Source organism: Canis aureus, chromosome 35, assembly GCF_053574225.1.
Source record: "Canis aureus isolate CA01 chromosome 35, VMU_Caureus_v.1.0, whole genome shotgun sequence".
Classification (NCBI taxonomy): Eukaryota; Metazoa; Chordata; class Mammalia; order Carnivora; family Canidae; genus Canis; species Canis aureus.
Window position 1 is genome coordinate 4,837,125 of NC_135645.1, and position 18,514 is coordinate 4,855,638.

At 42.7% G+C, this 18,514-nt stretch overlaps 1 protein-coding gene across 1 annotated transcript in view; it reads left to right on the plus strand.

The window, feature by feature from the left end:
- The window catches only part of HACD2 (3-hydroxyacyl-CoA dehydratase 2), a 111,348-nt gene that overhangs the window by 87,438 nt on the left and 5,396 nt on the right, over window positions 1–18,514 (plus strand). The window contains exons 5-6 of the mRNA XM_077884316.1: window positions 12,261–12,382; window positions 14,335–14,513. Of these exons, the coding sequence (XP_077740442.1) occupies window positions 12,261–12,382; window positions 14,335–14,513 (301 nt within the window). The remainder of the gene's footprint in view (window positions 1–12,260; window positions 12,383–14,334; window positions 14,514–18,514) is intronic.

The following is an 18,514-nucleotide window of genomic DNA, read 5'->3' on the forward strand; positions in this document are numbered from 1 at the left end:
AATTAAAGCTAACCCCCTCCTCAAAGCAAGTTTCTAGACCTGCTTTCAAGGTATTTACCATCTAAGACAGTATAAATTGAGAAGCAGCATTAAATATATTATTCCTTCACAAGTTACCCTCTCTGTGCTCTTCTTTATATGTTTTTTTTTTTTAAGATTTTATTTATTTATTTATTTATGAGAGATAGAGAGAGGCAGAGACACAGGCAGAGGGAGAAGCAGGCTCCCTGCATGGAGCCTGACGTGGAACTAGATCCCAGGTCTCCAGGATCACTCCCTGGGCTGAAGGTGGTGCTAAACCACTGAGCCACCCGGGCTACCCCTAACTTATATGTTTTGTCATAAATCTTCTTATATCTTTTTGTGGTCATATAGCCTGCCTCTTCGAGCAGATTCAGAGGCTTCATATCAGAAACAATATATCTAGAAACTAAATGTTAGTTGTATTTGCTCCTGATTATGCCCCCAGAAAAGTACAAAAACTCAGATTCTCCACCTCTTGGCATTTTTACTGCATTTGTTCCATTACCTTCTCTTCTGTATTTATATACCCATTCTCGTCCTTTTCTGCACCTTGAAAGCAGGCTGTTTGCTGTCTTGTCACCCCTAAAAACTTAAGTTCATGTTATAGACATTCTCCTCCATCACCTGCAGTGGAGGTGATGGCTTCTATTACCTTCCAAATACTGACACAACACTGCTGCCTCCTCTACAGGCCCCATTCAGATTTCACTAGCTGCCCACTTTTTTTTTTCCCCATTCTAGAATGGCAGACATTTACTAAGTATTTCTGTGCTCCAGTTATTGTGCTAATCACTAGAATACTCAGGGAAAGGAGAGACATGTTGCTATGGTATTCCTGCCACATACGTGTTACATTTAGTTGTCAGGTCTCTTAACACACATCAGCCTCAGAGGGCTTCTTAGTCTTGCTCTGTCTCTCATGTCCTTGACACTTTTTAAAGAGTACAGGCCTTAATTTCTATAGGGTGACCCCCAATCCACATCCATCCAGTGTTCCCCCATAACCAGTTCAAGTCATGTATTCTTGGCAAGAATACTACAGAAATGGTGCTGTGCTCTTCTTAGGGCATCACGTGAAGTGGCAGTGCCACAACTACCCATCGTATCCCAGTAATGTTGACCCAAATCACCTGCTCCTGTCGGTGTCTGCAAAATTTTCCCACCTTCCAAGTCACCATCTTCCCCTTTAAAAAAAGGGGGGGGGGTTATTTATTCATTTGAGACAGAGTACGTGCACATGAACAGGGGGAGAGGCAAGGGGAGAAGGAGAAGCAAACTCCCCCCTGAGCTGGGAGCCTGACACAGGGCTCAAACTGAGGACCAGAGCTCATGACCTGAGCCGAAGGCAGACGTTTAACCATCTGAGCCACCCAGGCGCCCTACCATCTTTTCCCTTTTTATTGATTAGTATTTTGTGGGAATGACTCCCACCTATGTCAGCCACCTCTGTTGTGGTTACCAGATGATGCTCTTCTGTTTCCTCTTTTACATATATTAGGTGGCTTCCTGCTGTTAGGAATAACTTTCCTTTTCTCCCATTTATTTATTCATTTCTTTATTTCATTTATATCAGTTTGGACTCATGAGTTCCTATGCAATTCCATGGATTATAACCTGTTATTTACTTTGATGCTAAAATTATCTGTGATTTGGCCAGTGGGAACTCTTTCTTCTTGTCCTTTTGATATGTCTCCCTCATCCCTCATTCATTGAACATCCCTTTACTTTCTGACAAAAGAGATTTCCAGACATCTTGAACTTCCCCAGCCCCAGCCGTGGAATCAGCCTTTTTTGCCAGGGAGCTCTGGTTCCTTTCAGTGGGAGATGGTATTTAGGAACGAAGATCTGGGTAGCTGAGGTGCTTCATTTCATGCTACTGGGGTGTTACTGCTTCTAGGTCCTCTCAGTGGAGAAAGCTAGGAGATACACGTGCACGCGCGCACACACACACACACACACACACATGCATGTACTATGCATACATATATACTCATACACACATACATCTAAAAGTATTTATATAGCTCTGTGTGGGTGTGCATATGTATGTTTAATTATGAGTTCATACAGACTCCTCCAGTTATAATCCAACACCTTAGTGTTGTTTCTGGCATCTTCCTTCCATGTTTGTAAATACCTCTCCAACAGTAAGAAGCCCTTTTTTTTTTTAGCATATTGATTTCTTTGCTTAGTTTACTCATTCCATATAACTGATTTCCCATCCCCCATCCACACTGGCCATCGCTTCTGCCCATCACTCTTGTCTCTCCTCCACCTCCCTATCCTTGGTTGCCTAGCCTCTGGGTCACACCTGTCTGTAGCTCCCCAACCTTCCCTCTTCTGTCCATTCCCTTGGCCTCCAGGCCCACTGGTCTTCATGTCCACATGGCTCCCTACCCTTTACCACCTTGAGCTTTCAGCCCCCATGCTGACTCCTCCATGAGAGGAAGGGAAAGAGACACTTAGGTGAATCTTAATGCCTACCCAGAGACAAATTTGAAATGATTGGGATGATCACTTCTCTGGAAAACCAGAGGTATTCCATTCTTTCTTTGTTCTCATTTTCTTTTTTATCTTTGTTTTTATGAGTTTGTTTTCATTTTGAATTCAAATTATAGCTTATATTTTTATTCCTACAGAGCAGAGATAGAAAAGAGAAATAAACTTTTGAGATAGATTTTAGGGGTCTTGGGAATAAGCTAACCCCAGGAAGTAAAACAAGGCTAAAACATAAAAGCAGTGAAGATTATTAACAAAGCAAGGCTCAGGGAAGAAGATTCACACTAACTGTAGGGAACACATTAGGGTTTGTTCCAAGTTCTTAGGTTGGTTTCTATCTCAAGTCAGTTGATTAACGGGTAAGTTCATTTTGGATATACTCAAGGTATCCCTGGATGGCAGTGACCTAGAATGTGTCATACTTTACTCAGTCCTTTTCAGTGAGTCTGTTCCACTCAGTCCCTCCAATGTCTCTTCTTCAGAGGCGGGCCACATTGTTTGGAGAACTTAATAGCTTTCTTGATACTAGAAGACTGTCACATTTACCTTATCTGTTCTCCGCTCCTTTATATGGGTTCCTGTGAAGTTTGCTTGGTTTCATAAGACAGGCATTCTTCCCATAACAATAGGGGTGTGTTGTGTATGTGAACAGTTCAGAGTTTGGGAGCACAGACCTGAGTTCAATTTCTGTAAGCCTCACTTGCCTCATCTGTAAAGTAGGGATTTAATCAGGTAATATATGTAAAAACATGCTTGGTATATAGTAAGACTTCAGTAACTATTGAGGATAATTATTTTTACTGCTATTGTCACCAAATTATTAAAAAGGAATTATTGAAAAAGAACAATCAAAAATGATCAAAGGACTTGACTAGACATTACTCAAGAGAAGATATGCAAGTGACCTAATACGCACTTGAAAAAAAACTCAACATCTATAATCATTAGGGACTGTGTTTCAAAGCCACAGTGAGATGCCACTTCATACTCACTAGGATGACCACAGTCAAAAAGGGAAAAAAATGACCAGTGCTGATGAAGATGGGAAGAATTGGAACCTTTGTGTACTGTTGGTGGGGGTGCTAAATGGTGCAGCCACTGTGGAAAGTTTAACAGTTTCTCAAAAAGCTAAATATAGAATCACCATATGACCCAGCTATTCCACTCGTAGATACATATCCAAAAGAACAAAAAACAAGGTACTCAGATGTACACCCCTGTTCATAGCAACATTATTCACACTAACCAAAAAGTGGAAATAACCCAAATGTCCATCAGCAACTAAATGAATAAGTAAAATATAATGTACAGAAAGTGGAATATTTATTCAGCCTTTACAAGGAAAGATTCTATGGGGCGCCTGGGTGGCTCAGTTGATTAAACACCAAATCTTGATTTTGATATGATCACGATCTCAGGGTTGTGCGGTGGAGCCTTCTGTTGGGCCCTGTGTTAGGCATGGTGCCTGTTTACAATTCCCCCTCTCCCTCAGCCTCTCCCTCCCCCATGATCACTCACTCTCTCTCTTCCTCTCAGATAAATAAATGAATGAATGAATAAAATTAATTCTGGTACACACTGCAACATGAATGAACTTTAAAGGTATTATATTAATAAGGCAGACACAGAAGGACACATAATATGAGGTACCTAGAATAAGCAAACTTTTAAAGACTAGTGGTTTTAAAGTAGACTAGTGGTTACCAGAGACTAGAGAGAGAGGGAAATGGGATTATTACTTACAGGTACACAGTTTGTTTGAGATGATGAAAAGTTCTTGAGATGGATAGTGGTGATGGTTGCACAACATGATGAATATACTTAATACCACTGAATTTATACTTTAAAATGGTTAAAGTAGAGGCACCTGAGTGGTTCAGTCAGTTAAGCATCTCCCTTTGGCTCAAGTCATGATCCCAGAGTCTGCTTAACAGGGAGTCTGGTTCTCTCGCTGTCCTTCCTCATGGCTTTTGTGCGTGCTCCCTCACTGTCTCTGTCTCAAATAGATAAAATCTTAAAAAAATAAATAAATAAAGTGGTAAAAATTTTGTGTATTTTGCCACAGACAAAAAAAGAGATTACGGAGATTTAAGATGGCATAACATGAAGGACATGCTTCTGTGTACTTCCTTTTTTCATAGTGTCCATTGGGTGTAGATACATTGAACCCCTCCCCTGACACACACACTCTGTCAAAGGAACACTGAAGAATGACATTTATGGAGGTAAACAGGTCAGAGGAAGGGAAAATTGAGAAGGGGGCAGCCAAATGAACCTAAGAACAGGGGTTGGCCTGTGGGCCAAATCTAGCCTATAATTTGTAATGGTTCTTATGTTTGGTTTTTTAAAAGATTGTATGTATGTATGTATGTATTTATTTATTTATTTAACTGAGCGAGAGAGCACATGCAGGGGGAGAGGGAGAAGCAGACTCCCCGCTGAGCAGGGACCCTGATGCAGGGCTTGATCCCAGGACCCTGAGAGCATGACCTGAGCTGAAGGCAGACACTTAACCGACTGAGCCACCCAGGCTCCCAGTTTTTGTTTTTAAAGTGTGTAAAAAACAGCAAAGATAAATGACAAAAACTACATGTGGCAGCAAAGCCTAAAATATTTGTTACTTAGTCTTTTACAGAAAAAGTTTGCCAACACCCTGTTGGGAACATTGCTGTGGGTTGAATTGTGCTCCCCCCAAATATGTGTGTTGAAGCCCTAACCCCTGGTGTTACGTACTTGGAGACGGGGCCTGTGGGAGGCCCTTAGGTTTAGATGAGGCCACGAGGGTGGGGTTCTCCTGAGGAGATTGGTGCCTGTGGAAGGAGAGACCCCCGAGAGCTCTTCCCTCTGGTCCCTGCCCCGTGAGAACACGGTGTTAAAGCACCAGCTGCAAACCAGGAAGAGACCCCTCACCAGACGCCACACATGCTGGCACCTTGACCTTGGACTTGCAACCTCCAGAATTGTGAGAAAACACATTTCTGTTGTTTAAGCCCACAGTCTGTGGTATTTTATTACGGCAGCCCGAGCAGACTTAAGAGAAACATACTCCTCAGAGCTCTGCCAAAAACAGACTCTACTCCTCGCCTCTTAGATTTTACCAAAATCTCCTCTCTTCACAAATGAAGGGGATATTAAGAAGAGGAAAGAACAGTTCCCATAAAGCACGATCAGGGGATTTCTTTGAAAGAACCCGAGTGGTAAGCAGTGGGTTCCGAAATGCTAAGGAGGATGGGGGTTCTACAATAGTGATTTTCTTATGTGGCACCATCTGTTTTTCTTTGAATGTAATAAAAATGACAGCTTTTCATGTACTGATACTCCCTGAGCCTTTTAAAGTCAAACATATGATGCTATTTGTGTGTAAAGGTTTTTCTCTTGCGCCCATTTGTTTCTCCAGCTTGAATTTCTGTGTAAACTCCCTTGGCTAAATTACACAAGCCGCCCACACCCAGCGCCTCCTCCCTCGTAGAGCCGGGCCGGAAACCTGCCTTCTGCAGCGCGGGGGGTCCGGTACGTGGCTCAGGCACCTGGCAGAGGAAGGGTTCCTGGCGGGCCCTGCGCCCACTCCCTCATCTGTGTCCTGATCGTGAAGATGCAGCTTTGAAGCATGGCTTCAAGACATTTTCGGCAACCAACCCCTTGTCTCCCTCCTTTCTTTTGTAAACCTTGATAATAATCCTTTATCTCTGCCCCCCTTTTGCCCCAAATGACTCCTTTTCTCTTAAAAGGCAATAACAATCGGGCAGCCCAGGTGGCTCAGCGGTTGAGCACCTCCTTTGGCCCAGGGCGTGATCCTGGAGACCCGGGATCGAGTCCCACGTCGGGCTCCCTGCATGGAGCCTGCTTCTCCCTCTGCCTGTGTCTCTGCCCCTCTCTCTCTCTCTGTGTCTCTCATGAATAAATAAGTAAAATCTTTAAAAAAAAAAAAAAGGCAATAACATAAACATTGGGGTGCCTGGCTTACTCCATTGGTAGAGGGTGTGACTCTTGATCTGCAGGTCATGAGTTCAAGCCCCACATTGGGCAGAGATTACTTTTTAAAAAATTTTTAAAATATTCTTTTTAGAAAAACAACTTTATGGAGGTGTAATTTACATACCATCAAACTCTCCATTTTAGGTGCTCTTTAGTAAATTTTCCTAGTTGTGTAACGGTCACCATAATCCAGTTTTAGAGCATTTCTGTCACCTCACTGTGATCCTCATGCCCTTTTTTTTTCTATATTTATTTATTCATGAGAGACACACAGAGAGAGAGGCAGAGACCCAGGCAGAGGGAGAAGCAGGCTCCATGTGGGAAGCCCGATGTGGGACTCGATCCTGGGACTCCAGGATCACGGCCTGAGCCAAAGGCAGGCGCTAAATCACTGAGCCACCCAGGCGTTCCCCTCATGCCCTTTAAAAGCTCATTCCCGTTCCCACACCCAGCCCCTGGCAACCAATAATCTGCTGTCTCTAGATTTGCCTTTTCTGCAAGTTTTGTATAAAAAGATCATTTGCAGAGATCATTTGCAGATCGAGTTTTTGAAGTTCGTCTGTGTTGTAGCATGTATCAGTATTTCTTTCCTTTGTGTGGCCAAATAGCCAAATAGTATTCCATTGTATGGATTATGTCACATTTTGTTTATCCACTTACCAGTTGCTGGAGATTTGGGTGGTTTTTACTTTTTAGTCGTTCTGGGTAATGTTATGTGTCCCTTTGCCAGTACATCTTTGTGCGGGCATATTAAGCCTCTTATTCTTGATAATTAATAATGTGCTTCTTGTTCCTGATTTAAAAAGTAACTGGATTGAACTTTTTTTTTTTTAAGATCTTATTTATCCTTTTGAGAGAGAGAGAAAGAGCACTCATGCATGGGGGGTGGAAGAGCAGGGGGAGAGAGGGGAGCAGATTCTCCACTGAGCAGGGAACCTGATGCAAAGGCCTGACGCCAGGACCCTGAGATCATGACCTGAGCTGAAGGCAGACGCTTGCTTAACTGACTGAGCCACCCAGGTGCCCCTGGGTTGAACTTATAATCCTAGACCTTAACCCCTCCAAAGCTAAACTGGCTGTTTGATTTTTTTTTTAAAGCCTCGTTGATCCTTTTTCTCTGAGTCACTGACCCTTGATAGAAAGGAGGCTCTCCACTTGCTAGAAAAATGTTCTCAACTCCTGCTTTCAAAAATAAAAATAAAGAAAATAGAAGGTATATCACTCAAGCTAAAGGGCACAGATTCCACACCTGTCTTGTGTGCAGACCTGTGTCAGTGGCTGAAGAAAACCAACTGAGCGGAGCAGCCCTGGAACCCTGAAGACCTCACAGGGAATATAAAGCCAGGGAGCTGTCCCCACGGTATGCCCTCAGCAATCAATTACGAAGGGAGGTCTTTAAGTTACTCTCTCTTCTCTCACCTTCTTTGACAAAGAAACATTATTTTTAAGAAGTACTATTTAAAGTCTCTGCTCATTTTTTTTTCCAACTAAAAAAATTTCCACTTATGCAAGGAAGTTAGTGTTAGCCAGAGTTTCATGCCTTTCCCACGTACAGGTTATGGGCACATCCTTCTCTAAAGAACAGCAGCTGGAGGCCCTCAGCGGCCCTGTCCAGTCAGCCTTCCACCCTTCACAGGACTTTGTCCTGAGCAGCCTCAGTTTGGCTGTGTCCCGGGTCTGGGAGCACACAGCCTCACGCAGGGCCTGTTTTATTAGTCATCTGGTTTGTACAGTTCTTATTTTGAACTGTATTTTACTCCTATTAAGTCTGCCATTAGTCTTATGTCATTTGCATATTTTAAAGTAGTTAACCCTCTCCTTTTCCAAAGTAAGCTTTGCTAGTTCAAGGGTTCTTACAACCTACTCTGATCCCTGGGTGGGATCTCATCTATGTGGAATGGAATCATTGGGATGAGACTATCGATGTGGACAGATACTGGTTGCTTGCTTGCGTGGTTGTTTGGTCGGTCATTTGAACAACCACCTGCACCCTGTTGGCACATATGAAGCTTGTGGTTCATCAAAAACTCCTCATCTCTTAGATTCATAAGCTAGGTCTTCCTCATCCTATAACGGAGTCATTTTGTTGTAGCTGAATCATGTATAACTTCACAGTTAACCTTGGTAAATCTTAATCTTACCAGGGTTTTTTGTTGTGGTAACTTTTGTTTCTGGTTTTTTGTTGTGGTGGCGGTAACTTTATAGTTAACCTGGTTAAATCTTATCTTACTGGGTTTTTTTGTTGTGGTAACAAAATTTACCATTTTAACCATTTTTAAGTGTATGTTCATGTGCAGTAAGTACATTGCCATGGTTGTATAATCATCAGCACCATCTGTCTCCAGAACATTTTTCATCTTCCCAAACCAAAACTCTACCCCCCATTAAACGTTTATTCCCTATTTCCTGACCCCCTCCCCAGCCCCTGCAACCCTCTGCTTCTACTGTGTGTCTCCCTAAATCTGACTGTTCTGGGTACTATATGTGTGAGATCATTGTCCTTTTGTGACTGGCTAATTTCACTTAGCAAACTGCGTTCAAGGTTCGCCCAGATTGTAGCATGTGTCCGAACTCCCTTACTTTTTAAGACTAATGTCATTGCATGTATAGACCACATTATGTTTATGGATTGAACTGCTGATGGGCATTTGGGCTGATTCCACCTTCAGGCTATTGTGAATAATACTCTTTTATGAAGACGGGTGTACACATATCCATTTGAGAACATTGATCTTACTAGCTTCAACTCATTACATTCTGCCGCTATTTTGTGTCATTGGACAATTGCGAATCAAATAAGCTTGATCTCCAGCTTTACCCAAGTCCCTTGTTTTTGTTGTTGCTTATTTAAGTAGGCTCCACACCCAGTGTGGAACCCAGTATGGGACTTGAACTCATGACCCTAACATCAAGACCTGAGCTGAGGGGCAGCCCGGGTGGCTCAGCGGTTTAGCGCCACCTTCAGCCCAGGGTATGATCCTGGAGACCCAGGATCGAGGCCCACGTCGGGCTCCCTGCATGGAGCCTGCTCCTCCCTCTGCCTGTGTCTCCGCCTCTCTCTCTGTGTGTGTGTATGTCTCTCTCATGAGTAAATAAATAAATACTTAAAAAAAAATAACCTGAGCTGAAATCAAAAGTTGGCGCTTAACTGACTGAACCACCCAGGCGCCCCTTCCCAAGTCCTTTCTTAATAATACTGTTGTATTTCCTATTGATCTAAAGATATCATTTCTGTGAAATGGCCATTTCCCCTATTCTGTCTTTTTAAAAAAATTTTTTAAAGATTTTATTTACTTATTCATGAAAGACACAGAGAGGCAGAGACGTAGCAGAGGGAGAAGCAGGCTCTCCTTGGGGAGTCTGATGGGGGACACAATCCCAGGACCCCGGGATCATGCCCTGAGCCAAAGGCAAACATTCAACCATTGAGCCACCCAGGAGTCCCTGTCTTTTTAAAATTATAACATGGTCTTCACAGCTGGGCTCTGGGAGCAGCTGCTTTTACAAATTCAGCCAGAGTCTGAGCTTATTAGAGTTCTTTTGGTTCAAGTCTAACTTGGGGGTTGGGAGTGAGGAATGAGTCAGATTACGCTGGATCAAAGTGTAAGGTTTGGGGGGGTGTTTGTTTCTTACGTGTCTTTCTGAAGGCTACTTAAGACTGCACAGAAACTAATATCAGGTATCAAAAGCAGGAACTTAGTCTTGGAGTGACCTGATGAGAATTGAATTTGTTTGCTCCACAAACATTTATTGAGCTTCTACTTGTGAAAAGCACAAAGTGCTTTTGGGACTCAGAAGATGAATAAAACACATTCCCTGCTTTCAAGATGATTAGAATGCAAAATATTGGAAGAACTTCCTATTGCAACCCAGAGGTCTTTAAGCAAGGCTTCATCTCATAGCTGTAAAATATACCTCCTTCAGATGAAGAGGATTACAAAATACATCAAAAAGCAAAATGTGCTCTGAAATTATGTTTTAGTATAGATGGGTTTTAAAGCAAGGATTTAGGGACAGACTGAAAAATAAAACATGAAAGCTTCAGAGGTGTTTAGGTTTCACTTTGGCTAAGAGCACCAGGAAAACAAAAAGTACTCTTGCTCTTGACAATGTAAAATTCTTATTATTTTTAGGGATTAGTAACTATGCATTTATGAAATTCTTTGTCAGAGCAATTTAGTTAATAGATATGTAAATGACTAGTTACTTTATTGTGTAGGTGGATCGCTCCATGTACACTTTCTGAGGAAGAATATAAGTGCTAAAAACTGTTCACATTGCAAATGCAAAGAAGAAAAGTTAAGGTTAGAATGCTGCACCTTTCTTGTATTAGGTGTTAGGAATGAGACGGAGAAGATCCATCTTGTCAAAATCTGCTATGTTCACTCAGTGGAATTTCTTAGCAACACCCAACTCTCTACCTGTTTCGGATCCAAGAAAACGTGAGTGGATTGAGTGCGAGGTAGTTTCTAGTTACTGGCCTTCAAGCCTACCAGAACCATCGTAAAGCTGGCTAGGGGGCTGGCGGAGGCACCAAGCAAATGCCAGGGTGGCAGAAGTACGTGTCCATGTGAGATTTGCAGTCCAAGGCATCGGCCCCTAAAAATCACCTAGAGGGCTGGCTGGCTTAAAGTTCCTTGCGTTTGCAGCGTAAAAGCAATTCCGAGGAATTTGGAAATTCCAGAGCTCTTCTGGCTTTCTGCCCCTCCTGTGGTCAGCATGGAAGCATTTCTAACTTTTTTTAATAAAGATTTTATTTATTTATTCATGAGAGACACAGAAAAAGAGGCAGAGACACAGGCAGAGGGAGGAGAGGCAGGCTCCATGCAGGGAGCCCGATGTGGGACTCGATCCTGGGAATCCAGGATTAGGTCCTGAGCCAAAGGCAGGCACTCAACCACTGAGCCACCTGGGCGTCCTGCATTTTTAATTTTTAAGTTAAACCAAGCTTCATCTGGGGGAAGAAGTCAAGAGTGGGAGGGCATACATGGGCCCTGCCTTTCAGGCGGTCTCTGGCTCTTCTTCCCTCACTTGAATTCGTCCTACCCAGGGAATTAGCCTCATCTTCAGCTGTGTTTCAGTCACCACCTTCCCCTTCTGTGAAATGTTCAAATTCTTAGTTGTCATGCAAATCAAATTAAAATTCTTATCAATGGACAAAACCCCCAAGCTTTCCACCTTCTGTCTTCTTTTTTTTTTTTTTAATCCACTGTGTAGATTTTTTTTTTAAATATCTTTTATTTATTTATTTATGATAGTCACACACAGAGAGAGAGAGAGAGAGGCAGAGACACAGGCAGAGGGAGAAGCAGGCTCCATGCACCGGGAGCCCGACATGGGATTCGATCCCGGGTCTCCAGGATCGCGCCCTGGGCCAAAGGCAGGCGCCAAACCGCTGCGCCACCCAGGGATCCCTGTCTTCTTATCTAACTAGTCTTGGCTCCCACCAACATCAGTCCACATTCTCCACAGGAGACCCACACACAAAACTCACTCATCTGTGTAATTCCTGTTCCTGCCTCCCTTACTCCTCAGCAAGCTGAGTTCTTCTCCCTTGTCCCTAATCACTTAGCTCTACACAGTTGTCGTCGGCACGTGTTCCTGTATGTGGCCAGCTATCCTGTGCTGTGGCCACTTGCTTACTGCCACCCCCGCCCCCAAGCTCTTCAAGGGCGCGGGGGGCTGGCACTGCGCACGGAGAGTGCTTCTTCGTTAAAATGTTTTATGTGTTTGCTTTTGCTTTTGTTTTTCATTTCCTTCAGGTACAGAGTGAAGACAGTGTCCTCCTGTTTGTTATTGCCTGGACCATCACAGAAATTATCCGTTACTCCTTTTATACTTTCAGCCTATTAAACCATCTGCCTTACCTCATCAAATGGGCCAGGTAAAGTACATGGGATGAAGATGAGCTTTTGAAATGATCCATCACTGTATTTGTCCTTTATTGCTAAATATTGCCTCCAGTCTCCTAAAAATAAAGCTGTATGATGTCATCTGTACTTCTTTTTTTTTTTTTAATTGTATGAGACAGGAGTTGGGATTGATGATTGAGACTGGTCTGTGGATTTCATCAGGATAAGGGACACTGCTTAAGTTTGATTAATAGAAACACTTTAGTTTTAAATAAGTATTTTTATTGGATCGATTATTTAAATTATTCAATAGAGATTTGATGTAATCCCTTTTTGTTCATGTCAAATTTTGCTGAGGAGCCCCTGCCATTATGTTTTTTGGACCAAGTCCCGTTCTCCTAATCTCCATTTTGCCAAAGAGCTATGATTCTTAATTTTTAATTAATAACCAACATTACATGTGGTTTTATCTTGTCAGCAATTTTATTTTGCTTTGATCATTTTTACCAGTAATCTTACTTATGAATTGGGTAAAAGGCTGACAGTGCATCTGTTTATCTGAGCTAATTCATGAGATGGTTATGAGTGGTTTTCTGAATTGGAGAGGACTGTGGTGAGAGTGACAAAGCAAAAGGATCAAAATTGTCGTTGGGGCTCAAGTGCCTCCTTTTCATAGAAGGAAAATGGTGGTGCCCAGACAATATAGGAGTCTGGTGACTAAATTAGAGACCTAAAACCACTTGTTTCCAACATTTCAAGTACACAGTTTTCTGTACTTTCTTTTTCCAGTACACAGTTTTATTAGGAAAGGGGAAGGATGGGAAGAGATGGCAGTTGCTAGCCAACCTGGGCAGGCATTGTGGGAGCATCTCCTGTTACAGGGAGAGTAGGCTGGCCAAGCCCTGATCTTCACAGTGGAGAAGGATTCTTTTGTCCGTGGTTGTGTGTGGTTGCCCGTGGCCAATGGAAGAATCTTCCCGGTCCACCATCCCCTTTAGCAGAGCTGAAGTTGGCAGCGCCCAGGAACACAGAAACATGGCTTCCGTTCTTTGTCACCGATTTCTCAGCAAATTTGTGCACCTGGAAGTTTGGAGCCCAGAATGCTCGCTGAGCCACAAAGAGCCAGAGCTTCTTTAAAATCTGAGCTGATAGTTTCTTTAGCAATACTTACACCTCAGAATGATTTCCATAATGTTTCATATGATGAACTTCTCTCTGAATTCTTTTTGAAACATTAGAGAACTTTTTGAGGTGAAAAAAAAAAAACTGTGTGGATTCCCCTGGTAATAGTGGTTGTGGGGTTTTATTATTATTATTATCATTGAAAAATTATACAGTGACCAAAAGCTATTGGGAATTTTTGAAGGTTTTTAAAATTAGCATCTGTTTCATTTTTCACAATAATAGGTATAGACATTGGACTAATGGTAGCAGATAAGCACACTGGATGTTCTGTTCTTTTCAGTCCACAGACCAGACTTGGTGTTCATTGTAGGGATGAATCCCTACAATGTGTAGGAATCCCTATACACATGCTCCAGCACCTCCCCCACCAACTCTTTGCAAAGCCCCCAGCCCAACTCCCACCTCTGCCACAGAGCAGGACCCTTCTATAAACCATATTTATTTATTTAGTTGGGCCAAATTTTGAGGCTGACCAAACACATTTATTTTATCTTAGAACATTCAGAGATGTACCTGCTATAGGCCCTTTTGAAAAACTGGCTTGTAAAACCTGAATTTAAATAGTGGGTAAGAAGCGGCACCTGGCTGGCTTCAGTCAGTAGAGCACACGACTCTTGATCTCAGGGTTATGAGTTCAAGCCCCCATGTTGGGCTTAAAAGGAAAGAAACAAACAGTGGGTAAATAGGAAAATGTAGAAACGATAGCTTCCTGAAAGACAAGTACTGATGTGGGGGGCGGGGTATCTTTTTATTAACGCTGTCTTGGAGTCTCAGTCATGAATATTTTGTTTTATTTCAGGTACACACTTTTCATTGTGCTGTACCCAATGGGAGTGTCAGGAGAACTGCTCACCATATATGCCGCTTTGCCCTTTGTCAGACAGGCTGGCCTGTACTCCATCAGTTTACCTAACAAATACAATTTCTCCTTTGACTATTATGCATTCCTAATTCTGATAATGATCTCCTACATTCCAAGTAAGTAAACAATTAACGCATATATTTATTTACGTTTTTAAAATTGGCTCTACAATAACTAGAGTCAAATGTTTCTAGATGTTTTTATACCATATCCAAGTAAACGTAAATCTAATTTATTGGGAATGCTTTGGTTTTTATTGAGTGCTGACTGCAGAGGGGATTTTCTCTGGTACTAGTCGAATAAAGATGAACGCTTCTCAATACAGCTGCCACAATGCAGCCCTTCTCCGTGTGTGGGTTTGAAACAGTGAATACCAGGAAAGGTGAACTACCTATTGGGGGATCGCACTGAGTGCAAAGCAAAAAAGGCCATTAAAGACCTTACCTTGACTTTTTCTGTTTCTTGAGAATGGCTTATTATGGTATTTGGGAAACATTGTAAAGATATTTTTGCATTTTCATTATATCAGAATAGACAGTTACTTCATTTTTAAGGTATCAATAGTGAACTAGAAACAAATAACAAAATAAAAATAGATTTTTTTTCTATATTTCTTATTTTCTTGTTTGGAAATATGCACTAACATCATCCGAACAGGACATTATGTTCTCTTCAGAACAGTTTCCAATTATTTTAATAGTACTGCTAAAGGTTTAAATACAGATAATCAAAAGTGCCTATCAGTGTACTCAGTAACAAGGAGAAATGGCCATTTCTGAGGCTTCTGTGAAGTGAGTCCTGTTTGCTGAGGAAGAGTTGTTTAGTCCTTTATTCGAATTCTGCTATTCACTTAAAATCCTGGGATTGATTTTCACATACCCAAAAGGATTTTGTTCTACCCGAAGACATATGAAGTTAAAGTTTTTTCTCATTGAGCTATTTCTGTAGCCATTGTGACTGTGAATCTTATTTTGGTCTATAAGATGCTATATTCTTCCCTAAACCTCAGGTTAAATTCAGATAGGAAGGTTGGATTTTTCTCCAGCCCACAGCGTGAACTGAATGAATCATCCGAACAATCGTAAGCGACATGTTTGTGTCCTTCTGTGGAAAATCACATTTCATGCATTGTGAGAAAAAAACTACATCCAGATTTCATGTGAGCATTTATCTTGGAGGAATTCTTGAACAGCAGTTCTGCTTAATGATTCATTTTCCCTTCCTTATTAATTATCAAGGCCTCCTCTCTGGTGCTGGAACCATGATGGCCAAAGGCCCTTTCTCTTCAAATTGAAAAAGATAGTTGCTTTCTAAAGAAAACATCAATAGAGAAGAGTCAAGAAATTTAATAAAAAATTAGCTTACGGTTGTTCATCTTTTTTGTTTTGTCCCCTTAGAGTTTCATTTTTCACTCTCTAGAGCAATAATTCTCAGTTGCAGTTTTGCCACACCCAGAGTAACACATATTATCCCAGTGGGCACCACAGGATTTATTAAAAATCAGCATAAGGGGCTACCTGAGTGGCTCAGTCAGTTAAGCATCTGCTTTCGGCTCAGGCCATGATCCCAGGGTCCTGGGATCGAGCCCCATGTTGAGCTCCCTGTAGGGAGTCTGCTTCTCCCTCTCCCTCTGCCTGCCCCCGTCTCCCCGCATTTGAGCGCATACTCTCTCTCTCAAATAAAATCTTTAATAAAATAAAATCAAGGGATCCCTGGATAGCTCGGTGGTTTAGCACCTGCCTTCAGCTCGGGGCGTGATCCTGAAGCCCCAGGATCAGGTCCCACATTGGGCTCCCTGCATGGAGCCTGCTTCTCCCTCTGCCTGTGTCGTCTCTGCCTCTCTCTCTCTCTCTCTCTCTCTCTCTGTGTGTGTGTGTGATAAATAAAATCTTTTAATAAATACATAAATACATACATACATACATACATACATACATACATAAATAAATAAATAAATAAATAAATTCAGCTTAAAGTTTGAATGAATGAGAGGTAGATGCCAGATTGGATAACTGGAAGAGGAGCAGGGAGGGTGTAATAAAGTCAAACCAATAGTAGGGTGCTGCCACATTGGCAGAAATCTGGGGCCCCTACCTCAGAGTTGCTCTGAGCTCTTAGTCTGCCAGAGAAGGAAGGTCTTCATTCCTGGGGCGGCTCTCCAGGACAGCCTGAGTCTCTGGGTACCTCCTAGGTTTTTTGTGCTCTGATGGCCAACCAGTGAGCGCCCAGTCTTTGGCCTCTGCCTCCCCCCACCTTGGTCTAGTTAAGGGGCCAGGACAGGCACAGGCAGTCTTCCCTAGTGATAGGATTCCTGAAGGAAAACAATCCCCGTTCTGTGGGACTTTCTTTCTGGGCCTTCAGAGTGAGAAAGAAGAGAAAACAAAGCAGGGGAGGGGGGCGGTGTTCTCAACCAAAGTTGGCTTTCTTTACTGTGGTTCCTTCCCCTTCTTTGGTTCTCAGCGTCCTTTTGGTAAGAACTTCACTTGGTTCAAGTCTATATTCGTGCTTCCTTAAGACAGTTTAATTCCTATAGACCAAGAAAAGGGGTTGATTTCAAATAAAGATGGACAGATTTTCTCCAAATCCCTGACCCCACACTCAGGCTCAAGATGATAGCCCAGACCGTATCTTGTGCTACAAATCATTTGTGTCTGCTGGCACTCATTATGCTTTCAGCCTCAGCCTCAGCCAGTGGCCCTGGATGTTTTTAGTTGTTTAGGTTGTTAATATTGAGACCAGTTTGTACAGTTCACTCCAGCCAGCAGCACATTTCCAACTTTCCAAAACTTTGTATTTATAAGAAGAAAATGCAGAGTTAAGAGGGGTTGCTGTTGACATCCAGTCTCCTTTACCAAATTTGGTTTTCTTTCCACAACTTAAGTTTCTTTTCATCTTTAATGGGAAGTTGGTGAGATACATGTATTATACAAAGTAACAGCCTTTCTTTATGGTCCCAACTGTTGCATTGTTGCACATGTAGCCCAAATTGTGGCCCATGAGCCATGGCCCTAAGAGTTTCCTGTTTTGGGGTGCTTTGGAATCCTTTACAAGGTGCTCCTCTCCCACTTCACTGCAGCTGCAGTATGTATAGTATCTATGGGACTCAGTAGACATCTAAGTCCTGTCTACATTTCCTGCTTCCAAATTGGTAAAACTAGGCTTTTACCACCCAGTAGGGGTGGGGATTTAAAAAAAAAAAAAAAAAAAAACCCTGAAAAATGAGAAACACTGACGTCGGGTGAGGACACTAAGATGCTGAGCACTCTCTAGATTGTCAGTAACCATAAGCACACCTCAGATTTTTAAAGAGACTGAGAAAAAACTTGCCTTAGGCAGAGCATTTCCATTTGCTCTCAGCCTCCAAGTTTTCCTCTCCGTGGAGAAACCCCCACCCCTACCACAGCACTCACGTGCACAGCGGCCATCTCCATTCCATGTGTCCTGGACTGGGAGAGCAGAGGGTAGAATTGAGGGTAGCATGTTGTCAGGTCAAGATTCTCTTGGGGTTTTTCTTCATTGTAGCCCATGGTTAAAAATAGTAGCCATGGGGCAGCCTGGGTGGCTCAGCGGTTTAAGTGACACCTTCACCCCAGGGCCTGATCCTGAAGACCCAGGATCGAGTCCCACATCGGGCTCCCTGCATGGAGCCTGCTTCTCCTTCTGCCTGTGTCTCTGCCTCTCTCTCTCTCTCTGTGTCTCTCATGAATAAATAAATAAATCTTTAAAAAAAAAATAGTAGCCATGTATCTGGAACTGTTCCAGCCATAATAGTTGGGTCCAGTCTAAACACGTGGGTAATTCAGATGGTGACAGTGTCACCCAAGCTCTGGTCACCAAGGGGTCATTACCAGAACTGTAGAGAACCTCCAGCCCAAGTACCCCCATTCCCCTGGCCTCCCTCATACATTCCTTTGCTTGGGGACTGAGAAACTTCTGAAGTTGTAAAAAGTTAAAAGGGCCATCCCTACCCTCCATTTCTGACCTCTGGTCCTCTTGGTAGCCAGTAGGCCCTTGCCTGTGGGGATGAGGATGCTCTCCCATCTTGCTTTAACTGCCACCAAGGGCCTGGTGAATGGCTTCTAGGTCATCCTTCCTCACACCCTCTGAACTAACAGCG